The sequence below is a fragment of the Acaromyces ingoldii genome, assembly GCF_003144295.1.
Source record: "Acaromyces ingoldii strain MCA 4198 unplaced genomic scaffold FA10scaffold_8, whole genome shotgun sequence".
In the NCBI taxonomy this organism is placed as follows: domain Eukaryota; kingdom Fungi; phylum Basidiomycota; class Exobasidiomycetes; order Exobasidiales; family Cryptobasidiaceae; genus Acaromyces; species Acaromyces ingoldii.
Genome location: NW_020290254.1, coordinates 177,532 through 196,764, shown reverse-complemented (window position 1 = coordinate 196,764; position 19,233 = coordinate 177,532). Strand labels below are relative to the sequence as shown.

General features: G+C 58.1%; 7 protein-coding genes across 7 annotated transcripts; 2 read left to right on the top strand and 5 right to left on the bottom strand.

Annotated features, from left to right (window-relative positions):
• Positions 1-1,177: 1,177 nt before the first annotated feature.
• On the bottom strand, positions 1,178-2,236 carry FA10DRAFT_262795 (hypothetical protein; the record flags this gene model as incomplete). Its single annotated transcript, XM_025520148.1, has 2 exons — positions 1,178-1,817; positions 1,965-2,236. 2 exons carry the CDS (start codon positions 2,234-2,236, stop codon positions 1,178-1,180), a joined length of 912 nt encoding a protein of 303 aa, XP_025374206.1.
• Positions 2,237-4,861: 2,625 nt separating this feature from the next.
• On the bottom strand, positions 4,862-5,815 carry FA10DRAFT_304435 (hypothetical protein; the record flags this gene model as incomplete). Its single annotated transcript, XM_025525360.1, has 6 exons — positions 5,600-5,815; positions 5,453-5,533; positions 5,309-5,380; positions 5,155-5,238; positions 5,006-5,067; positions 4,862-4,947 (listed from the first exon to the last, which is right to left on the bottom strand). The coding sequence occupies exons 1-6, from the start codon at positions 5,752-5,754 to the stop codon at positions 4,862-4,864; spliced, it is 540 nt and encodes a 179-aa protein (XP_025374205.1). The 5' UTR covers positions 5,755-5,815.
• A 1,053-nt stretch (positions 5,816-6,868) lies between these two features.
• On the bottom strand, positions 6,869-9,148 carry FA10DRAFT_269621 (hypothetical protein). Its single transcript, XM_025522821.1, has 4 exons — positions 8,658-9,148; positions 8,402-8,417; positions 7,777-8,333; positions 6,869-7,716 (listed from the first exon to the last, which is right to left on the bottom strand). The coding sequence occupies exons 1-4, from the start codon at positions 8,805-8,807 to the stop codon at positions 7,069-7,071; spliced, it is 1,371 nt and encodes a 456-aa protein (XP_025374204.1). The 5' UTR covers positions 8,808-9,148; the 3' UTR covers positions 6,869-7,068.
• Positions 9,149-9,759: 611 nt separating this feature from the next.
• On the top strand, positions 9,760-11,012 carry FA10DRAFT_269619 (eukaryotic translation initiation factor 5A). The gene is made up of 4 exons (XM_025522820.1): positions 9,760-9,806; positions 9,894-10,019; positions 10,212-10,377; positions 10,448-11,012. Exons 1-4 carry the CDS (start codon positions 9,804-9,806, stop codon positions 10,633-10,635), a joined length of 483 nt encoding a protein of 160 aa, XP_025374203.1. The 5' UTR covers positions 9,760-9,803; the 3' UTR covers positions 10,636-11,012.
• Positions 11,013-11,084: 72 nt separating this feature from the next.
• On the bottom strand, positions 11,085-14,803 carry FA10DRAFT_269617 (hypothetical protein). The gene is made up of 9 exons (XM_025522819.1): positions 14,686-14,803; positions 14,554-14,608; positions 14,140-14,473; positions 13,887-14,080; positions 13,245-13,387; positions 12,672-13,181; positions 12,326-12,609; positions 11,911-12,246; positions 11,085-11,832 (listed from the first exon to the last, which is right to left on the bottom strand). The coding sequence occupies exons 1-9, from the start codon at positions 14,706-14,708 to the stop codon at positions 11,144-11,146; spliced, it is 2,568 nt and encodes an 855-aa protein (XP_025374202.1). The 5' UTR covers positions 14,709-14,803; the 3' UTR covers positions 11,085-11,143.
• Positions 14,804-14,814: 11 nt separating this feature from the next.
• On the top strand, positions 14,815-18,163 carry FA10DRAFT_304431 (hypothetical protein). The gene is made up of 2 exons (XM_025525359.1): positions 14,815-15,936; positions 15,996-18,163. Exons 1-2 carry the CDS (start codon positions 14,903-14,905, stop codon positions 17,929-17,931), a joined length of 2,970 nt encoding a protein of 989 aa, XP_025374201.1. The 5' UTR covers positions 14,815-14,902; the 3' UTR covers positions 17,932-18,163.
• Positions 18,100-19,156, bottom strand: FA10DRAFT_269615 (hypothetical protein). The gene is made up of 3 exons (XM_025522818.1): positions 18,687-19,156; positions 18,547-18,615; positions 18,100-18,480 (listed from the first exon to the last, which is right to left on the bottom strand). Exons 1-3 carry the CDS (start codon positions 18,756-18,758, stop codon positions 18,166-18,168), a joined length of 456 nt encoding a protein of 151 aa, XP_025374200.1. The 5' UTR covers positions 18,759-19,156; the 3' UTR covers positions 18,100-18,165.
• Between the last annotated feature and the right edge of the window lie 77 nt (positions 19,157-19,233).

The following is a 19,233-nucleotide window of genomic DNA, read 5'->3' as shown; positions in this document are numbered from 1 at the left end:
TCTGCCTTGTGTCGCCACCTGCGCTATCGATTTCCTTGCCTTTCTTGGAAGGGCGTCTGAACCTTCTTTTAATTTCTGCAGCTGTGCTGATTTGGGGTCTAGTACTGGCACGATTGTAGTGCAGCGAGGGAGATGGGACGTCTTCGCTATCGATTGCCATGCCTTTCTCGGAAGGGCGTCTGAACCTCTTTTTGGTTTTTGCACCTGTGCTGGTTTGCGATCTAGTGCTGGGACGATTGTAATGCGGCGAAGGAGATGGAGAAGACGACGAAGTAGCGTGATATGGAGGAGGAGAATAGTCAGAAGATATGCTAGCCGATGGGGCATCCTCCGTTTCGACGTTTTCGACGTTTTCGTCATTTTCGTCGTTTTCATCGTTTGAGCTGTGTGGCTCATCGAACCGAGGTTGCAGAGCGACGGGACGGGAGGAACTCTCACCGCCTGGCTTGCTCTGTTGCTGAGATAGCTGTGGCTCGGAACTGCCACCGGCTGACTCGCTCTGTTGCAAAGATAGCTGCGGCAGCTGAACGCCGAAAGATGCTGAGGATGTCGGTGTGCTTTTGTGTCGAGCCCGGCGCTGAAGGTGATTTACCTCGACAGCAGCGCTTGGAAGGGGGATGAGCAGAGAGGCTATGGCAAAAAGAACCACAAAGAGGGCGAACGACTTCACCATGACGTGTGGTAGAGACGACTGAGGAACATAGGCAGATCTGTCTTGACAGGAATCGACCCTTTCTTATACACCTTTTTACAGAGTCTGGACGCCTCTCAGTGACACTGACTTCCGAAGCCCCGATGGCCCCATGGCTCATGGCTTCTTCCTATTTGCTAGTAAGCACGGGGCTCTGCTCGGTCAGCCCTCTATTTTCTACTGCATCGTCCGAGGCGCTCGACCGAAGCTCCACCTCATTTTCTCCGTCGCCCTGATATGCGTTATGATTACCTCTCAATGTCTCGTCTGCAAGCGCTTACTGATTTTACTCAAAAGTTTGGAGCAAAGACTTATTAGGATGTGCACAAGAAACCAGGAGGCTGTAAATGAATGTGACAGAATTGCCTGAAGCGCCTCACTATCAATGGCAGTCTGACCTCTTCAATGGAATATTTTCAAAAGGCCTTTTGGTTGAGGGACATGGTCTCGTAGTGATGAAAATGGCACGCAGGCCTAAAAAGAGCTTTAACGTTCACGTTCATGTTCATCCTGATTCGTTGGGGCCTTCTGTTTCGACTGCGTCTTCTTCTTCTGATGCCCCCTCTCTCCTCTCCTAGAAGCCTCGAATTTTGCCCTCAGCTGTGAGATTATTTTCAACAAGCTCGCTCTGCGCTTTTTACGCATTTTCGTAGTCTCAAGTTTTCGCTGGTCTTTCCCTTTCCACGTCTCGAAGCTTTGGCCTTCTAACAGCCTTTTGATCTTTTGACCGATTAATCTAGAAGCAGATACTGCTGATTTCTGACCGGTAGCTGCTTCTTCCTCTTTGCGCCTTTCTTTTGTTTTGTGATATCTAGCACGCTCGCGAGCCCTCTTCTCTTCTTCCAGATCTGGAAGACTTAGATCCTCCATCTCTACCCTCATTTTACTGCTTTGTCGTTTCGTTTGGTCACTTCTGGCTTCAATCAAGTCGTTGACCTCGCGGCCCTTTCTCCTAATAGCATCGAGGCTCACATTGTTTCCGCGTCTCTCCGTCTGATGACTTCTACCCCGCGGCTTGGAGCGCTGCTGCCTCTTGACGTCTTCTGCGCTGTCACTTTCGTAGTCCGTCTCGAAATAGTATATGCGCTCTTTCCCTTTATTCGCAGCATTGGCAGACCTCGTAAGTCTGGGTTGCGGAGGCGGTTCTGCGCGATCGAGCAGTAGCGAAGACCAAGGAGGAAGAAAGCGTGATAGGTCAACTGTGCGAGCGAGAGGAGATGGAAGAGGAGCGGGATGTGAATGAGAAGACTTCGTTGGGAGGGGGGCGGTATACCGTGAGTCATGTTCGCTCCTCTCGAATCGCTTCTCGGAGTCAGGATGCAGAGCGTTGGGAGGCGATGATGGGTCATTGCTCATCTGAGTCTCCTGCTGAAACAGCTGCGGTTGCTGCGGCTGCTGAGCGCCGAAAGATGCTGAGGATGTCGGCATGCTTTTCTTGCGAGCCCGGCGCTGAAGGTGATTTACCTCGACAGCAGCGGCTGGGAGAGAGATGAGCAGAGAGGCTAAGGCAAAGAGCACCACGAAGAGGGCGAAAGGCCTGACCATGGTGATGTAGAGACGACTTAGAAATGTAAGCAGATCTATCTTGCCAGCAGTCGTCCGTTTTGTTTTACGCCCTCACGGAGCCTGGACTCCTCTCAGTGACGTTGACGTCAGAAGCCCCGATGCGCCGTTGGCTCATGTCCTTTCTCCAGTTCGCTAGTAATTACGGGGCTCGGGTCGGTCAGATTGCTTACTGCATTGTCAGAGGCGCTCGATCGAATCTCCATCTGTAATCCTTGGGGGCATTGTTGCTGCCCCCCTGGATGCACACCTGGAGGTGCTCACTGACTCTTTCCGAAATTGAACCATACCGTACGGAAGGAGCACAGGTCTGATTACTGACGAAGGGCAAGGTGATCAAAGGCTGGCAGTTCTTCTGAAAGAATCGCCTGAAGCACTTGTTCACCAGTGGCAGTCTGTTCACTATTTCGCACCATCCTCTTTTAGGAATCTTGACTATGGAGAGAGAAAGGTTGGGAGGGGATGGCGATAGCACCCAAGCCCGAGGAGTGCACTAAACAATCTAATTATTACCCTGATTCATTCTTCCCTTCTTTCTTGAATTCGAAGACCTCTTTCTTTGATTCTTCTGCTCCTTCTTAGTCGCCTTATTTTGCGCCTTCAAATTCGAGACTCGTTCCATGAGACCGACATTGCGACCTCCATCCGCTGTTATGGCCTGAAGTTCTCGCTGATCCTTCGGTTTCCACGTACAGAAGCTTTGTCCGTGTTCCAATCTGTGGACTTTAACATTGAGTCGCGCAACTACAGAATTCCTTGGCGTTTGACCCTCGGGTGCTTCTTTCTTTAGCTTCTCCTGTCTTCTATGGAAGTTATCGAGATGACAAAGTCTCAGGTACTCTTTTCGACCTTGAATACCCAGATCTTTCCTCTCTTTTTCGCTCGTCATGCGCCTTCCGTTCGTATGGTGTTTTCTTGCTTCCACCTTATTAAAGAATTCGCGAGCGTTTCTGATCTCATCGTAGCCGAACTTGTTCAGATCATCAGAATCTGACACTTTCTCTGCATCCTTTCCTTGTAACTTTGCCTCACGTTGCATACCCCGCGATCTCGGAACTTTCTTCTTACGGGGAAGTGACAGAGGAGGTGCATGTTGAACATGCATTTGAAATTGTCTCTTGCCGTCTTCATCGCTTTCGTTATCCGTCTCGAAGTAGTATTTGCGCTTTTTTCCTTTCTTTGCAGAATTAATAGACCTCGTGAAGCTAGGCCGTAGCAGAGGGTCTGAGCCATCGAGAGGAGACGACGAAGCAGCGCGATGTGAAGGAAAAGACCTAGTTGAGAAGATGGCAATGGGCGATGAAGCAACGTCGTCATTCTTGAGCTGCTCATCAGACAAAGATTTCAGTGCGTTGAAGGGCGGAGAAAGACTACTGCACTTCTCGGTCTGCTGCTGAGATGACTGTGGCTGCTGAACACCGAAAGTTGCTGAGCATGTCGGCTTGCCTTTTTGGCGAGCCCGGCGCTGGAAGGGAGGCTCTTCCTCGGAGCTGAGCACAGATGAGTGTGCTGCTTCTGCCACGAAAGAGAAAAGCAGAAGGCAGAAGATTGCCAGAGCTAGGCTGGAAGCGAGTTTTTGTCGTTTGTTCATGGATGTCGATCGCAAGTGATGGTTGCTGGGGAAGTACGGGTTCGTTATTTGCGATCAAGACTTGTCGCGGGACCTAATCATTGCTTGTAAATTCCTGCTATCCGAAACACTCTCGCCACTTTTCTCGCTGTCCATTACCATTTCGAAAATTAGCCCTCCCACTGTCGACTTCTTGAGGAGTCACCAAACATTGGTAAGCCCCTATTAAAAGCCCCTGTTCGTGGTACACATCGCTATCCATTCGTGATGTGCCCCTTTTGCCTTTCGCACAAAAAACACAAAGAGAGAGAGAGGACTTGGAGCCAAGCCCCGTGCGCTGTGTTTTTTTCGCTGTTTCGGGACGCCACGGAGCAAATTGAGACGCAGAGTCATGCTTGCTTGACGAGAACGAACAGACTAGTGTCGTAACGACAAACGCACAAAGTCAACCGTAGCAGTGGCTGAGAAGAAAACAAAGGAAGAGGTCCCTCAAAAGCATTCTTTCGACGCGAGGTGGCACCAGGGCGACGGCGCGAAAGTCCGAAGATGTGCCGGGCACGTCTTTTCCTTGAGCAGTCGAATATTTATGTATCAGCCTAGGCTTTGATCCACTGACGGAGCTGAATGGCCCTTTCTTCCATGTAAGACGCCCCAGTTGCTCCTCGTCGAGGTGTATGTGTATCAACTTGTCGTCAAACTCACCAGTCTAAGTAAGATCTCAAGTCTAAACTGCTTTGACAGTCTCGTCAATGATGTTTGTTACTGTGCAGAGTGCCACGCGTGCAAATGAAACAACCTTAGTATGACAGCGCACGCCTCTCGGCGGCTGTAGCATGACATTGTAAGTGAATGCTGCAATCATAATAGAGGGAATAACAAGTTACGGGTAAATATATGGAATACAGAAGGTGTGGTCAGGACTTCCACCTTCCGTGTGGGATGCCAGGGGGAGGGGAAAGGGGCGGGCTAAAGGGGGGGGAGAGGGAGATATGACGAAGTGCTCAGAGAAGAAGTGGCAGCAGCATTACAAAGCCGCTTTAGTCCAGACGCCTCTTGTGCGACGTCTTGTTGCCGTCGAGGTTGCCCTTGTTGCCACTTCCGTTGCCCTTGTTGCCGACGTTGCCTGTGTTGATCTCCAATCAGCTTCATGCTCAACATCCAAGGAAGAAGTCCAGACTCACCGTTGCCGGCGCCGTTGGCATTCCCGTTGCCCTTGTTGTTCTTGTTTCCGGAGCCCGAGCCGCTAAAAGATGACGAAGAGAACAGAGTAAAGAAGCGGTGAGCATCCCAGATCTTCTCACTTGTCACGGACGCGATCGCTGCTACTCACTTTCCGTTGCCCGAGGCGAAGCCATTGCCGTTTCCGTTGCCGTTTCCGTTGCCCTTGTTGTTCTTGTTTCCGGAACCAGAGCCGCTGAAGAAGATTGCGAAAGGGGCGATGAGTGACGCTGATTTGGCGCAGGCAGAAAAAACTTCATACTCACTTGCCGTTGCCCGAGGCGAGGCCGTTACCATTTCCGTTGCCCTTGTTGCCCTTGTTGGCAGAACCGTTGCCGCTGAAAGAAAGGCAGACAAGCATCGGTGAGCATGTTTCGAATAAGAGGAGCTGTTCATGAGCATCAACTCACTCAAAGTCACCCGAGCCGATGCCGTTTCCGTTGGCGGATCCATTGCCGTTGTCCTTGTTACCGTTGAGGTTGTCGACGTTGCTGTGTGTGATTGGTTTTAAATGAGCGGGAACGTCGAGAGGCGGGGAAACGGGAAAAAGCACTCACCCAGAGCCGTTGCCCGAAAGGATGGAGATGAGGCTGGGGTGGACGTCCTCGACGTCGCCCGAGGTCATGCGGCACCAGCACTCCTGAGGCTGGGTGGCGGAGACGGCGACGGCCATGAGAGCCATGGCGGCGAATGCAACAGAGAGCTTGACCATGTTGTGAGTAAAATGAGAGTGAGGGAGAGGGTATTGAAGAATTAGTGAGGGGAATCTAGGGTAGGAGCGAGGGGTTGGGTCGGAATCGATGAAGTTAACTGGCCTCTGACGAGTTCTTATAGGGATCGTGCTCACTGCATTCTTTCACGGTGGACTGTACAAGAGGGAAGAAGCGAGAGGGCATGCCATCTGTCTTTGCCCATTACACTCTACTATGGAAGCACTCTAGGTCTCCAACAGCGTGCAACGCGGAAATTATCCGACTTTGAACATCCACCCTCGACTTATTGAACGACTTATTGAATTCACCTTGAAACACCTCGCCTAGGATGGCGGCAACAAAGAAGTGGGATTGCAGAGAATGAAGAGTAGGAGCCAAGGATGTCCGCGGAAACCATTTTCTGCAGAGCACAGGCAATCTGCTCTTGCGTTTGTATAGGTCACGCATTTTGGGGAAGCGAAAAAAGCCGCTAGAATGATCCCAGATTGCAGGTCTCAGACAAATCAATAAATCAATCAATCAGTCAGTCAGTCAGCGTCACGCTTCCTCCATTCGCACCTGGCACGCTGATCTGCGGTGCTGTCCATGATTAGTTTCATGGAAAGGCGCATTTAGATTCTGTTGCAATAATGCCGACTAATGTGCACCCCCACAGAAACAAGAGAGTCTCTGACACCTCTCCACGTTCCCCGAGGGTGTCGTTCCCACGCTTGGTCACCGCACTAACACTCATCAGATTGATCACCACTTTCCTGCTGCCGAAGAAGGGCACTTGTACTTCGCGCAAAGACTAATAGTAGCAAAGAGAAGGACAGATCGACGGTGCCGAGGAGGAGCCGTCTCTCTCGAGAACCTGGCACACCTTGACGCGCAATGTTTTTCTACTCCATGATCCATCACTCAAGCTATCTGGAGCGCACCCCCGCCATTTGCCCTTTTTCTTTTTTCCGAAACCGCGCTAGATTGATTCTTCGCAGCAGAAGCTTCCAAAGCGGCGTCTTCGCAAACTCATCGAAACATATACTACCACCACGCACAGAGAACCCGGCCGAAAAACAGACCACGACCTTCCCAGTCTATTCTAGCAAAGCCAATTAAATGATCTGATGCGTACGGATGTGTAGGGGAAGTGGAAAGGGGGAAGACGACTTCAGTGTGATCGATGATCAATTATCCACAGTGAGATTCTGCCCCGGAGTGGCAGTCCCTGTTAAACATACAACACAAGAGCCGGAAGAGACAGAAAGAAAGACAGAGACGGAGGAGTGAGTCATCAAGTACCGGTACAACAAAGGGAGAGTAGAGCCGAGGCATCACGCCTGACGAGACCGCTTTGCACGTCCGCCAGTGGCCGCGCTGCTATCATCGCCGGCGGCCTTCTTGTCCCCGCCTTCGGCTGCCTCGACCTGGGAACGGCTCCGGGCACGCGACTTGCGCGCGCTGTCATCTTCGCCATACACCGTCGCAGCGGCCTCCTGCTGCGAGCGGGCATCGAGAGCTGCGGCGGCAGCAGCGGCGGCTACTTCGTTGAGCGCCGAACCCTGCCGGTCTGCGCCGTCGTTCAGGCGAGGATCGACGTCGTGCTGTTGCTGCTGGTGGTGTTGCTGCTCGTCGTATTGCTGGTGCTGGTGCTGCTCCTCGCCCTGCTGGTGCTGCGGAGGCGGGGCTACCTCTTCGGGCAAACCGAGCTGGGCTCGGAGACGGGAGATTTCCTTCTTGGCATCCTCGAGCTGCTGGTTGAGGTCCTTGACGGCCTGGTCCATGAGCAGCTTCTCCAGCGTCCACTTTTCGATGTTGTCTGCCTCGTTGTTCTTGAGGCGCTGGATGTAATCAACAGCGCTGTTGATGATAGCCGTCTTGTTTGTCGTTCTGCTGCTCGATGTCTCGCTCGAGGGCACAATCGCCGCCAGCTCATTGATGCCCGACGAGATCTGCTCTCGACGCTTGCGCTCGACTTCTTTCTGTGTGGATGTGTATATTGTCAGTTGAAATGTTCTCGCTCAGACCGCAATGGTACTCACGTGGTTGTCCTTGCGCATTCGCTCAGCTTCAGGGCCCAAATCCCGCTTCTGGCGCCCTTGACGGTGGTTCATGGGAGTAGAGAGCCCTCCTTGGGCCGCGAGCGACTCCATGGCTGCTAGTGCAGCGGCCGTCGCATCGCCGTATCGGTCCACCGACTGCGACTGGAGGTGCTGCTGCTGCTGCTGTTGCTGCTGGTGATGGTGCTGGTCGTGCTGCTCGTCGTGCTGCTGGTGCTGGTGCTCCTGCTGCGACTGCTGGTGGTCATGCTGGCCGTGCTGCTCGTCGTACGACTGCTGCTGCTGGTCCTGCTGTTGTTGTTGCTGCTGCGAGTCTGACTGCTTGATGTCCTTTGTGTCTCCGTCTGCCGCAGCGCGCTGCTCCCCTTCGCCGTCGGCACCCGACGCCTCCGCGCCCTCGCGCTCCTGGCCCTGGTTGTTGCCTCGCTTGAAGGAAGACGCAAACGACGTCAGGGCCGACGCGGCCTGTCCCAAGCCAGGGGGCAGCGAGGCGAGAATGGCCGTTGTGTCGACACCCGATGTGGCATCACTCGTGCCGGCTGTAGGAGTGATTTCAGGCCATGTCAGCGCTACAGTGACAGGAGTCGTGCGAGCCGACTCGACTCACCTCCTCCTGAGGCTCGCTGTGGATCAAAGGGGGGCAAGTGTTGGTGTCGTCAGCACGTGTGCTCGCTCGAGGAAAAAAAAAGTTTAATTCTCCAGAGGCACAGGACGCATCGTGTCTTGCAGCTCCACCGCACCAAATGGGCCCGGCTCAAGCAGGCCCAGTCTCAGCCCAGGCTGGCGCAAACCCGCAAGCGCCGGAGGCATGGGCGGTGGTGGCGACTGCGACCGGACAGTGCATCCACGAAAAGGACACTCACCGCGGCATCCATGATGCTGGCTAGCTGCTCGGCGCTCAGGTTGGCGAGGATGCTGCTCACGTCCTCGGAGCCCTTGAGCGCGTCGGCCTGCACGCTCGTCGTCGCATCGCCCCCAGGCGCGGGGTTCGGTGGCGGTGGAGTGTTGACCATTGTGTTGTCGGCTGTTTCTGGCAAATTAGTAATGCCTCTGTGCGGATCGTATCGAAGTGTCTGCTAGAATTAAAGGCAGCTCCACAATAATGAATGCTGGTGGATGGCGACGATGATGACGACGACGGCGACAGAAGCCCTTGGCTGGATGGCAATCGCGCCACTTGGCTTTCACTCGTTCTGTCCTCTAGTCCTGCTGTGCACAATCTTGCGATCGGCCTCTGTTCTGCTGACTGTCCAGGCCACTTACGTCGGTCCTGTGTCGGGGTGTTGCACTCGAAGCTGGGCACGCGCTCTGATACCCACACGTGATGGTGAAGGTCAAGTTGACGAGGAGGACGGAAGTCAGGTGTTCGCTTCTCACTCTTCTCCCCTTGGGTCTCCTCTTGAACTGAAATTCCAAATGCGGTTTTTCCTGGCAAATTCAGGTCGACTCCATTTTATTGAAATCTTTCACGCCACGTGGCGGCTTTCTTCTTTCTGAGCTCTCTCTAATGATCCCTTCCTCCTGGGCTGCCATCTCGAGACACCAATTGTCCACAGGACTGTGGTGGCTCCTGTCGCTTGACCAGATGAGAAGATGATGAAGTGTCCCCCCCTCTGCGGAGCGAGGAGCAGGGCAGCGACGATGCCGATTGAATGCCGTGTGAGGGCATCCTTAGCCGAGCAATAGCAATTTTGCGCGCAACCCGCACCGCAGCTTTAAAAAATCGCCCTTGGGCTTGCTTTGAAATGCGCTCGAAAACTGTAATTGGCAAACTCCAGGGCGCGCCCCGGTCCACGCGAGCTGGCAAGAACCGCCTCCAGTAGGCAGGCGTGTGTGTGTGCGTGTGTGTATAGCGACTTTCCCCTTGGCTCGCTCTCTCTGCGCTCGCGAGAAGAAGAGGGAAAAAAAAAATTCTTTGAGTTGTCGCCAGAAAGCCTGGCTTCTACTACTACTACTTCTACTCCCACCAACTTTTCTCCCTCTTTCACGGAAACCACTTTGCTCTCACGATGGTGCGTGTGTGGACGTGCTGTCTCTGAGATTGCTCGCTGTGTTCTCTTCGTGCTGACGCCTCCCTCTACTCTTCCCCCTCTCTGCAGTCTGACGACGAGGCCCACAACCAGAACTTCGAGACTGCCCACGCCGGCAGCTCGCTGACGTACCCCCAGCAGTGCTCGGCCCTGCGCAAGAACGGCCACGTCGTCATCAAGGGCCGCCCCTGCAAGGTGAGCAATCTGAAGGCCTTTGGGATGGGACCTCTGGGCAAGGCTGTGGTGGACGGGAGCAGTTGCATACAGAAGCGAGAAGAGTTGCAGGGGGGTCCAAAAAGCGGGGCGGGGAGAGGACGAGGAAGCATGGAAGAAAAAGAAGAGAAAGGTAGAGAGAGCTTGTACTGACCAGAAGATGCCTGCGCACAGATCGTCGACATGTCCACCTCCAAGACGGGCAAGCACGGCCACGCCAAGGTGCACCTCGTCGCCGTCGACATCTTCACCCAGAAGAAGCTCGAAGACATCTCGCCCTCGACGCACAACATGGACGTCCCCAACGTCTCGCGTAACGAGTACCAGCTTGTCAACATCGGTGAGTCATCCTGTTCCTTTTGCTCGTTGGAATGCCATCCACTGACATTGCCAATGTGCGCACCTACCAGACGACGGCTTCCTCAACCTCATGAGCGGCGACGGCGCGTCCAAGGACGACGTCAAGGTGCCCGAGGGCGAGGTCGGCGAGCAGATCGTCGCCGGCTTCGACGAGGGCAAGGACCTGATGGTGACGATTGTCAGCGCCATGGGCGAGGAGCACGCCCTCTCCTTCAAGGAGGCTCCTCAGGGCAAGTAAAGGGAGCCGCGCGATAGAGGACCACGCTGGGCTGAGCTGGGCTGAGCTCTGGAGGGGGCGAAAAAGGGAAATCTCAGTCTGCTTTCTCATCTCCCCTCTCAGACTTGTACGCACACATCACACAAAACCCCCCTCTGTCCTTCCTCTTTCAACTCCCTTATTCATCACCCGAAAACGCATGCTTGAGAAAGAGAAGAATTCTTTCCGCTGTTGGTGGGAGAAAAAGGAAGAGAATGGGTCGGGTGTTCTTGACTCATCGCATCGGCCTTTTTCCTACTCCATCCTCTCGTCTCGCCACTCCCACCACAAACGCAAGCTCTCCTGTATCTCTTTCATGCTAGTCAGCTCTCCTTCATTTCTCAAAATCCCCATCATCCTTTTCTCGCGTTTGTGTCTGACGTGCTCGTGCGACATCCTCTAGTAAGCAGTAGGGCGTCGCTCACAAGCCTCCGAGCAGAGCATGACCATGCGTGCACCAAGACGGGCTTAATATTAAATACTATCTCGACTACATCGTTGTCGATCGCAGAGAATTCCCTGGTTCGTCTGCTCCCGCTTCTAGCTCACCAGGCAGCGTGTCGGCTCTTGCTTGCCCGACATCGCCTGCGGCAGCTTGCGCCGTTGCAGCTCGGCCCTCGTTGTCGGCCTCGATGAGGCTGAAGAGGCGTGACGGCCCCCCCTCCCGCTCCCTCTCCATCCTCGTCGCCACATCCACCACGTCTTCCTCTTCGCTCGAGCTACCGATCCCAGGCTCCTTTGCTAACCCTTCATCTTTCTCTTCCTTGTTGTCCTCCTCCTTTTCTGTCCCTTGGACGGGCCGCTTGTCCTTGGCCTTGCAGTCGACGCCGCCCGTTTTGGCGCTCTCGCTCTCGTACACGAGCATGTAGACCTCGCCGCCCTTGTCCCTGCGGTGCGCCTCGACGATAGCTGCGCCACCGTCCTCTCCCTGACCTTCTCTCTCGTCGCCATCAAGCGGCAACCGCGTCGCGCGCCCATCACACACGGTCCACCAGCGGCCCGCATGGAGAAAGTAGCCCCAGGCTTCAGTCGTGCCAGCGTGCTGGACCAGCATGCCGCAGAGCCGATAGGCCATCGTGCGATTCTCGACGCGCGCACACTGCTCCTCAAACTGCTGCGTCGTCCGCGCTCGCTCCGTCTCGATGGCCGTCTCTTCCGCGCGGATCGCCTCGTCCGTCTCTGTGGCCACAAGTCGCATCATTCCCGCTTCAGTTCTGTCATTCCGAGAAAAGAGATCTCTCAAGGGCAGAGACTCACGCTTGAGCTCGGCATGCAGCGCCGCCTCGATTCTCCGCAGCATCGGCCCGGCCTCTTTGACCTGCTGCCTCCTCAGCTCGTCATCGTCGCCAGCGTCTCCATCGCCGTTGCCGCCACTTCCAACAGCATCCGAGGGCAGGCGGTCAACGATGGCGAGCTCCTCAAAGTAGCGAATCGACTCGCGGAGGGCGCCCCTCGAGTCGCGGCCGTCGTGCCAAGAAAGCTTCTTGTGGTACTTTTTCAGCGCCTCGATGCGCTTTGTCCGCGCCTTGACCTCGTCCGAGTCGACGCCGAGGCGGGCTCCGTTGCGCTTCTCGTACATGAACGGGTCCATGTCTGTGTGTGACGGGTGTCGCTCCAAGTCAGAATGAAGCAGCAGCTGGAAAGGTGGCTTGGACAAAAGGCTCCAACTCACAGATGCGCTCCTCGACCGTAAAGGGAATGTATGCGTCGGCGTCGCCCACCGCCGACAGCTGGTCGGCATGGTCGACGTGGAAGACGAGGGTGTCGGCGACGCGGTCAAAGAGGGCCTTTTCCTCGCTCAGAGTCGCATAGAGGCCCTTTGTCACGGTGGTGCTCACGCGGTCGTGGACCATGTGCAGGATGGCATTGTCGTAAAAGTTGCTGGCTGTGCGCTTGCTCTTTGGCGACTCTGTCCCGCGCGGCTGGACGGCGATGGCGGTCGTGGAAAAGAGGCAGCTGACGAAAGAGAGAGGAGTCAGTCAGCGAGAAGCGCGCGTCATCACACAACACAGACGCACCCCCTGAGATGCTCGTCGGTGGGTGCCTTGGCGTCCGCGTCCTTGTTCCACCCCGCGAGGCCCTTGATCTGCTCGACGAGGTTGGAGATGTAGCACGAGGCAATCTGGTCTGCCGGCCTGTTCTCGCTGTTCATGACATAGGCAAAGCCAGCGCCCTGGACATAGGAGAGCATGTCGTCTGCCACGCACAGCGGCCGGTTGCTCCAGAGGAGGAAGCGGAGCAGGGTGGTGAGCCGCATGACGACCTCGTACGACTGGCGCACGTCGTCGCTGGCCTCGCCCAGGCCCAGGCTGGCCCACATGTCGTGGGTGACGGCCCTGCGGTCGTTGGGGCTGGCGCCGCGCCAGAAGTCGGCCATGGGCTCGGGCTGCGCATCTGGCTCGAGCAGGCGCACCTCTTGTGCATCGAGGGCCAGGAGCGCCTGGCAAAAGTGCGACGAGGCAAAGAGGGCCTGGAGCATGAGTGCAAAATGGCGCAGCACCCGTGTCGGCGGCGTCACGGCGGCGAGCCTGGTCTCTGATGAATCAGCGAGCAGCAGCAGCAGTAGCAGCAGCTTGATTTACACCACTCACTCGTCGCGCTTCCGTATTCTCGACGGCTCCAGCGACTCGATGTCGATGCCACCAGCGGCCTGGCCGTCGTGGCCCAGCGCCGACGTCGACTGCTCCATGCTCGCAGCAATGGCGCGGGTGAGGGCCTCATCCTCGTCATTTGCCTTGTGTGAATGCGCGTCAGCAGTCTCTTCTGGACGAGGACACAAGGACAGAGTAGAGAAAAGAGACGAGGCGAGGCGAGAAGGAGAAGAGCACAGAGGAGAGAAAAAGGAGGAGGAGGATGCGCACCGCTGGAGCATCGTCGATAGTCGCGCTGCGTGTCGTCCGTTTCGGCAGCGTCGAGGCGGGCATCCGTCTGGGCCGCGGCGAGGCGCGCCAGGGCAGGCTGCTGCTGTTGCTGCTGCTGCTACCCAAGTCCGTCCTATCTGCCGTGCTCGCCTTTCTCCGGCTGCTTCGCCGGCCGTAGGTGAAGATGGCGGGCGCATGTGTCGCAGCCTTCGTCGTCGTCGTCGTCTTCGTTTCTGCCGCTGATGTCGGTTGCTTTACCGCCGCAGCCTGCATCGCTGGCATCGCGCTGCTGGACAACTCTCCCTCGGCCTCCCCAGCCTCGCGCCGCTGCAGCCGCCGTCTCCCGCCACGCACGCTCACGTTCACACTCACCGTTCTCAAGGGATGAGGCCCGTGGGATGCGCCCATGCCGGCGGCGCCTGTGCCTGCGCCATCGAAGCCCGGGTAGGTCTGGTGGCGCTTCTGGCGGTCCGTCTCGCTCTCGATGGACGCCTGGAGGGCCCGCTTCATGTCCTCGTCCTCGTCGTCGCCCGTCAGGTCGACGGGGGTGCTCCGCTTCTTGGACGCTGCCCACGCTTGAGTGAGTTCACAGTCGCCTGATCGATGAAATGGAAGGTCCACTCACTGCGCTCGGGCACGCTGGGCGGTGCGCCGCTATTCCAGTTCTGCTGCTGGGCCCACGCCTCGTCAAAGGAGGCCATGGGGCCGAACTGCCCCTCTGGCCTCGGCCCCGCGACAGGGCCCTGCGCCTGCGCCTGCTCTTGAGAATGTGTCTGTGCTTGTTGCGAGACACCCGGTGCTGGCTGCGGCTGCGGCTGCGATAAGTCGCCCTGGTAGGGCGCGATGCTCTGCGAGCCAGCGTCCAGCGTGTTGCTGTTGCTCATGCCGCCGTCGCCGACGAGCTCTGCGCCGCCCATGAGGACGGCATTGATGGCCGCCTCGACATCGCCGTGGTGTTGCTGTGCTCGTCTGTGTCAGCTTCTCCTCTCCTCTCACGCCTGGCCCTGAGCCCCCCCAACTGCGCCCGCACCACACTCACCGCGAGGAGCCGATGGGCAGTCTGTCGATCGCAGGCGGCAAACTCAGCCACCTGCCTGAATAAGCCAAAGTCGCTTCAAGTCTCAGCCTGCTGCCACTCTCTCTCTGCTGCTCCTCACTGCACTGCACTCACGTCGCCTTGGCCTCGTCGTCCATCTGCCTGCCTGCGTCGAGTCTGACTGAGACTATTCGGACAGTCGAGCGAGCAGCTCGAAATGAGACGACGCGTTTTAGATTTTCTTCCTTTGCCGTGGAGGGTTGCACTAAAAGAGCCCCATGCGCAGGCAAAGTCTAACTTCTGGGAAAGTCGTCTTCGCTGAGCCCGATCAGTCGTTTGGCGCCCTTGTTTCATGCGTCTTTCGTCTGCCCTCGCCGCCCACGTCCACAAGCGCGCATACAGCACAGCGATGGCAGGCAGCAGCAGCAGCAGCGGCAGCAAGACGGTGGCGCCGTACGGGACATGGAAGTCGCCCATCTCGGCAGACTTACTCGCGCAGAAGCGCCTCACGTTTGGCGAGATTGCCGTCGTGGCGCAGCAGCGCAGCCACGCCGACATTGCCTACGTCGAGAATCGGCCGTGGGAAAAGGGCCGGGCGGCGCTCATCCACCAGCGCATCGCGTTGGCGGCACCATCAGACGGTGCGGCAGTCACGGTCGAAGGCGAGGGCCGGGATGTGACGCTGGGCAAGTACAATGCCAGGAGCGGCGTCCACGAGTACGGCGGTGGTGCGCTCGCTCCTGCCCAGCCCGGCTCGGGCAAGGTCCTCTTCAGCGACATCACCTCGTCGAGCGTGTATGAGGCTGCGAGCGCTGCTTCTACTTCGACTTCGGAAGAAAGCCCACGCGAGGTGACGCCGACAAGTGCCGTCATGCGCTACGGCGACTTCTCGGCGCACCCATCGCAGCCCTGCTTCCTGGCCGCGCGCGAGGACCACACCGTCGACGAGCCGGCCCGCGTCGTCAACACGCTCGTCTGCGTCGACGAGGCCCGCCGCACCGTGCACGAGCTCGCGTCGGGGTGCGACTTCTATGCGGCGCCGCGCTTCTCCCACGACGGCACCCTCGTCGCCTGGGTCAGCTGGAACCACCCGAGCATGCCGTTCTGGGCCACCCAGCTCTGGGTCGCCCGCTTTGAGCATGACGGTGGCACACCCAAGCTCGTGGGCACGCGTCAAGTCGGTGGCCAGGCCGGCGGCGAGGTGCTGCACCACCCTGTCTGGGCTGCCGACACCAACACGCTGTACTTTGCCAGCGACAGGACCGGCTTCGCACAGCCTTATGCTGTCGACGTCGGCCCCGATGCCCAGCTGCTGGGGCCCGTCAGGCCGCTGCTGGCCAAGCCCGTCGAGGCCGATTTTATCCACCCCGCATGGACCCTGAACAAGTGCGTTGTACCATGACATTCGCTGCCGCATGTCCGTGCTGACTTGCTTGTAAATACAGCTCCTCGTTCAGCTTCCTCTCGCCCGACTGGCTCGCGTGCATCGTCACGACGCGCGCCATCGACGGCCTCGCCCTCGTCCATCTGCCCTCGGGCCAGCTTCACGCCCTCGACACGCCCTTTGTCACCGCCCGCCAGCTGCGTGCCACGTCGCCCTCCTCGTTTGTCTTTGTCGGCTCCACCTATGCCGAGCCCGACGCTCTTGTCGCCGTCGATGTCGCCGCCGTGCTTGCTGATCCCGCACAGAAGCCGACGTGGACCGTCATCAAGCGCAGCTCCACCATCGTCCACGACGGCACCGTCGACGCTGCCTATCTCTCGCGCGCCGACACCATCGAGTTCCCCACCGAGCTGCCCAATGGCATGCCCGCCACGGCGCACGCCGTCGTGTATGCGCCCAAGAACAAGGACTACATTGCACCGACGGGCAGTGCGCCACCGGCCATCATCATGTCCCACGGCGGGCCCACGGCACACTACGGCGCCGGACTCGCCCTCGAGCTGCAGTACTGGACCACGCGCGGCTTCCTCGTCTGCCTCGTCAACTACGGCGGCAGCACCGGCTATGGCCGCGCATACATGGAGCGCCTCATGGGCACCTGGGGCCAGGTCGATGTCCGTGACTGCGTTGCTGCCGCGCAGTACCTGGGCAGCAGCGACCACGAGGGCATTGTGGCCACTGCTGGTGCTCGTGCTGGTGCCGACAGACGCACGCTTGCCGCGACAAAGGCCCAGCGCCGCGTCTCGCAGCGGGGCCAGGCCGAGCTGGCTAACTTAGAAGAGAGGCAGCTCGCCTCGGGCGCCGTCGAGATCACGCTCGCCAACACCGATGGGGGAAACCTGTTCAGCATCGGGCTCGTCGACGGCCTCCTGGCGGCCGTCCTTGGCGCGGCGGGCCACCTGATCCCTGGGGCTACCGTGCAGCAGGGCCTGATGGCTGCCGGTGCCGCCTGGCTCCTGCGCAAGCTCTTCCACGTCCAGGAGGAGACCGTCAAGGTGATCCCGACGGTGGGAATCGAGCTGACGACGACGAGGGGCGTGCGCCTGCCCTCGTTCCTCACGCCCAAGTCGGCCGGTGCCAACGAAAAGGGAAGCAGCAGCAGCAGCAGCAGCCGGCGTCGACCCTTCTTTGTGGCCTCTGTCGCCGGGCGCATGATCCCACGCGATTGCATCATGGACCTCGTCACCAACGAGGCCTTTAGCCGCTGGCGCATCGTCGACTACTGCGCCGTCGCCACGCGGCCCCCGCCGAGCGCCAAGTCGTTCAGCCGCGGCAGCAAGCTCGAGGTCCTCTTTCCCAACCTGCTCCCGCGCCTGCCCGTCGTCGAGCACGTCTACCGCGCCATCTACCCGGCCCTCTTTGGCCACGACCAGCCCGCCGCGACGTCGTCTTCCAGCAGCGGCGGCATCAACAATGAGAAGAGCGGACACGTGAGTCTCGATGTCGCTGCTGCACCAGGCTCCTCACCCCGGGCCGACGGGGCCAAGATTGCCATCGCGGGCGGCTCGGCCGGCGGCTACTCTGTCCTCTGCGGCCTGTGCATGTACCCGCACGCCTTCCAAGCCGGCGTCTCGCGCTACGGCGTCGGCGATCTCGTCGGCCTCGAGGCCCTCTCGCACAAGTTTGAGTCCCGCTACCTGCACCAGCTCCTCGGGGGAAGCCCCACCGAGATCCCGCAGGTCTACCACGACCGCAGTCCAATCCACGCCGCCGACCGCATCCGCGCGCCGGTGCTCTTCCTGCAGGGCGACATTGACAAGGTCGTGCCGCCGTCGCAGAGCGAGCAGATGTACGACGAGATCCGAAAGCGAGGCGGCAAGACAAAGTATGTGCTGTACAAGGGTGAAGGGCATGGGTTTCGCGATGCAAAGCACATCACCGACGCGCTCGCGCAGGAGGAGGCTTGGTACCGCGACGTGTTCAAGCTGGACGAGTAGTGTTTCCTCTCCCTCTCTCTCCCTCTCCCTCGCCTACTCCTCTCGACTTCTCTGCAAAGAAGCGATTCTCACTTCAGGTCCATCTGTGCTCGCTCACTCAAATCCCTCTGTGCATGCTCTCAAACGTATCTTGCTTGCTCACTCAAGCTTCTCTGTGCATGCCCTCGTTCAGATGTTCAGACATGGAATTGATGGTACAGTACATGTGTGCGTGGACTGGCTTTAGATCCGCGACTACTTTTTCCCGCCCTTTTTCTTCTTCTTTTTCGATGATGACGAGGCCGACGTCGTCGTCGCACCTTCTCCGCCTGCCTGTCCCGCCGTCGCCGCCTTGGTCCCCTTGGCGTCCTTTGCCTGACTGTGCCCCTGCGCTGCCGCTGCTGGTGTCTGCGCGTCCACGCCGACGGCATCCTCGTCCATGCCGTCGTGCGCTGCAGCACCAGCCGCAGCCGCAGCGGGCTCAAGACCGGCCATGGCGCCCGTGAGCTCGCGCGTAAAGGCCTCGAAGCGGTTGAGGATGATCGACGAGCGCGTCCGGTACTTTAGGCACTGGCATGCCCACGATGCCTGTCAGTGCAAAGTTCTTTTCAAGATCAAGTCGAGGCAGAGACTCACGGTGTCGTCATTGGTGACTTTGAGGATGAGCCACGAGGCAGAGGGACTCGTCTTGATCAGGTAGCGTGTCTGCGCAGCGTGTGCGTCACAGTCAGTGCGGGTTGGAACAGGGAGATACGAGGATGGGGGAAGAGACACACCTTGGCGGGCGAGCGCTTGTGCAGGTCGAGGCATTGCGCATGGAACGACGGCCAGCGCTTGATGTACACCATCGCTGCGCTGCTCTTTCACCCTTGTTCGGACTCCTCTTGCTGCTGAAAGTCAAACCAAACAAGCGATAAGAAGACAGCGCTGCTCGTCGGACAAGGGGAGCGATGCGATTTTGCAGCTGGAAAATTGCGCGCGCGCCTGGCTTGGCCCTGCTCGCGTGGGCATTTCCAGATTGGATCTCTAGCTTCTTCTCGCAGCAGCAGCAGCAGCCACTGCCCTCGGGGCGGGCTTCATGTGTTTGTAGTACTATCTCAATAGACACCGAACGGAAAAAAGAGCAGGGGTTTTGCCGCCTCAGCCTCAGGAACTGCAGCGCCTCACTCGAGTGCCCCCACTCGAGCGCCTCCGTCCCGATGTAATTAAGCCCCCCCTCCAGGCCGGCCAAGAGACAGAGACAGTGGCAGTGGCAGACTGAGAAATGACGGGCCGGACGGGGGGCGTTTGATTTTTCCCTTTTATCCTTTTTGCCCGTGTTCC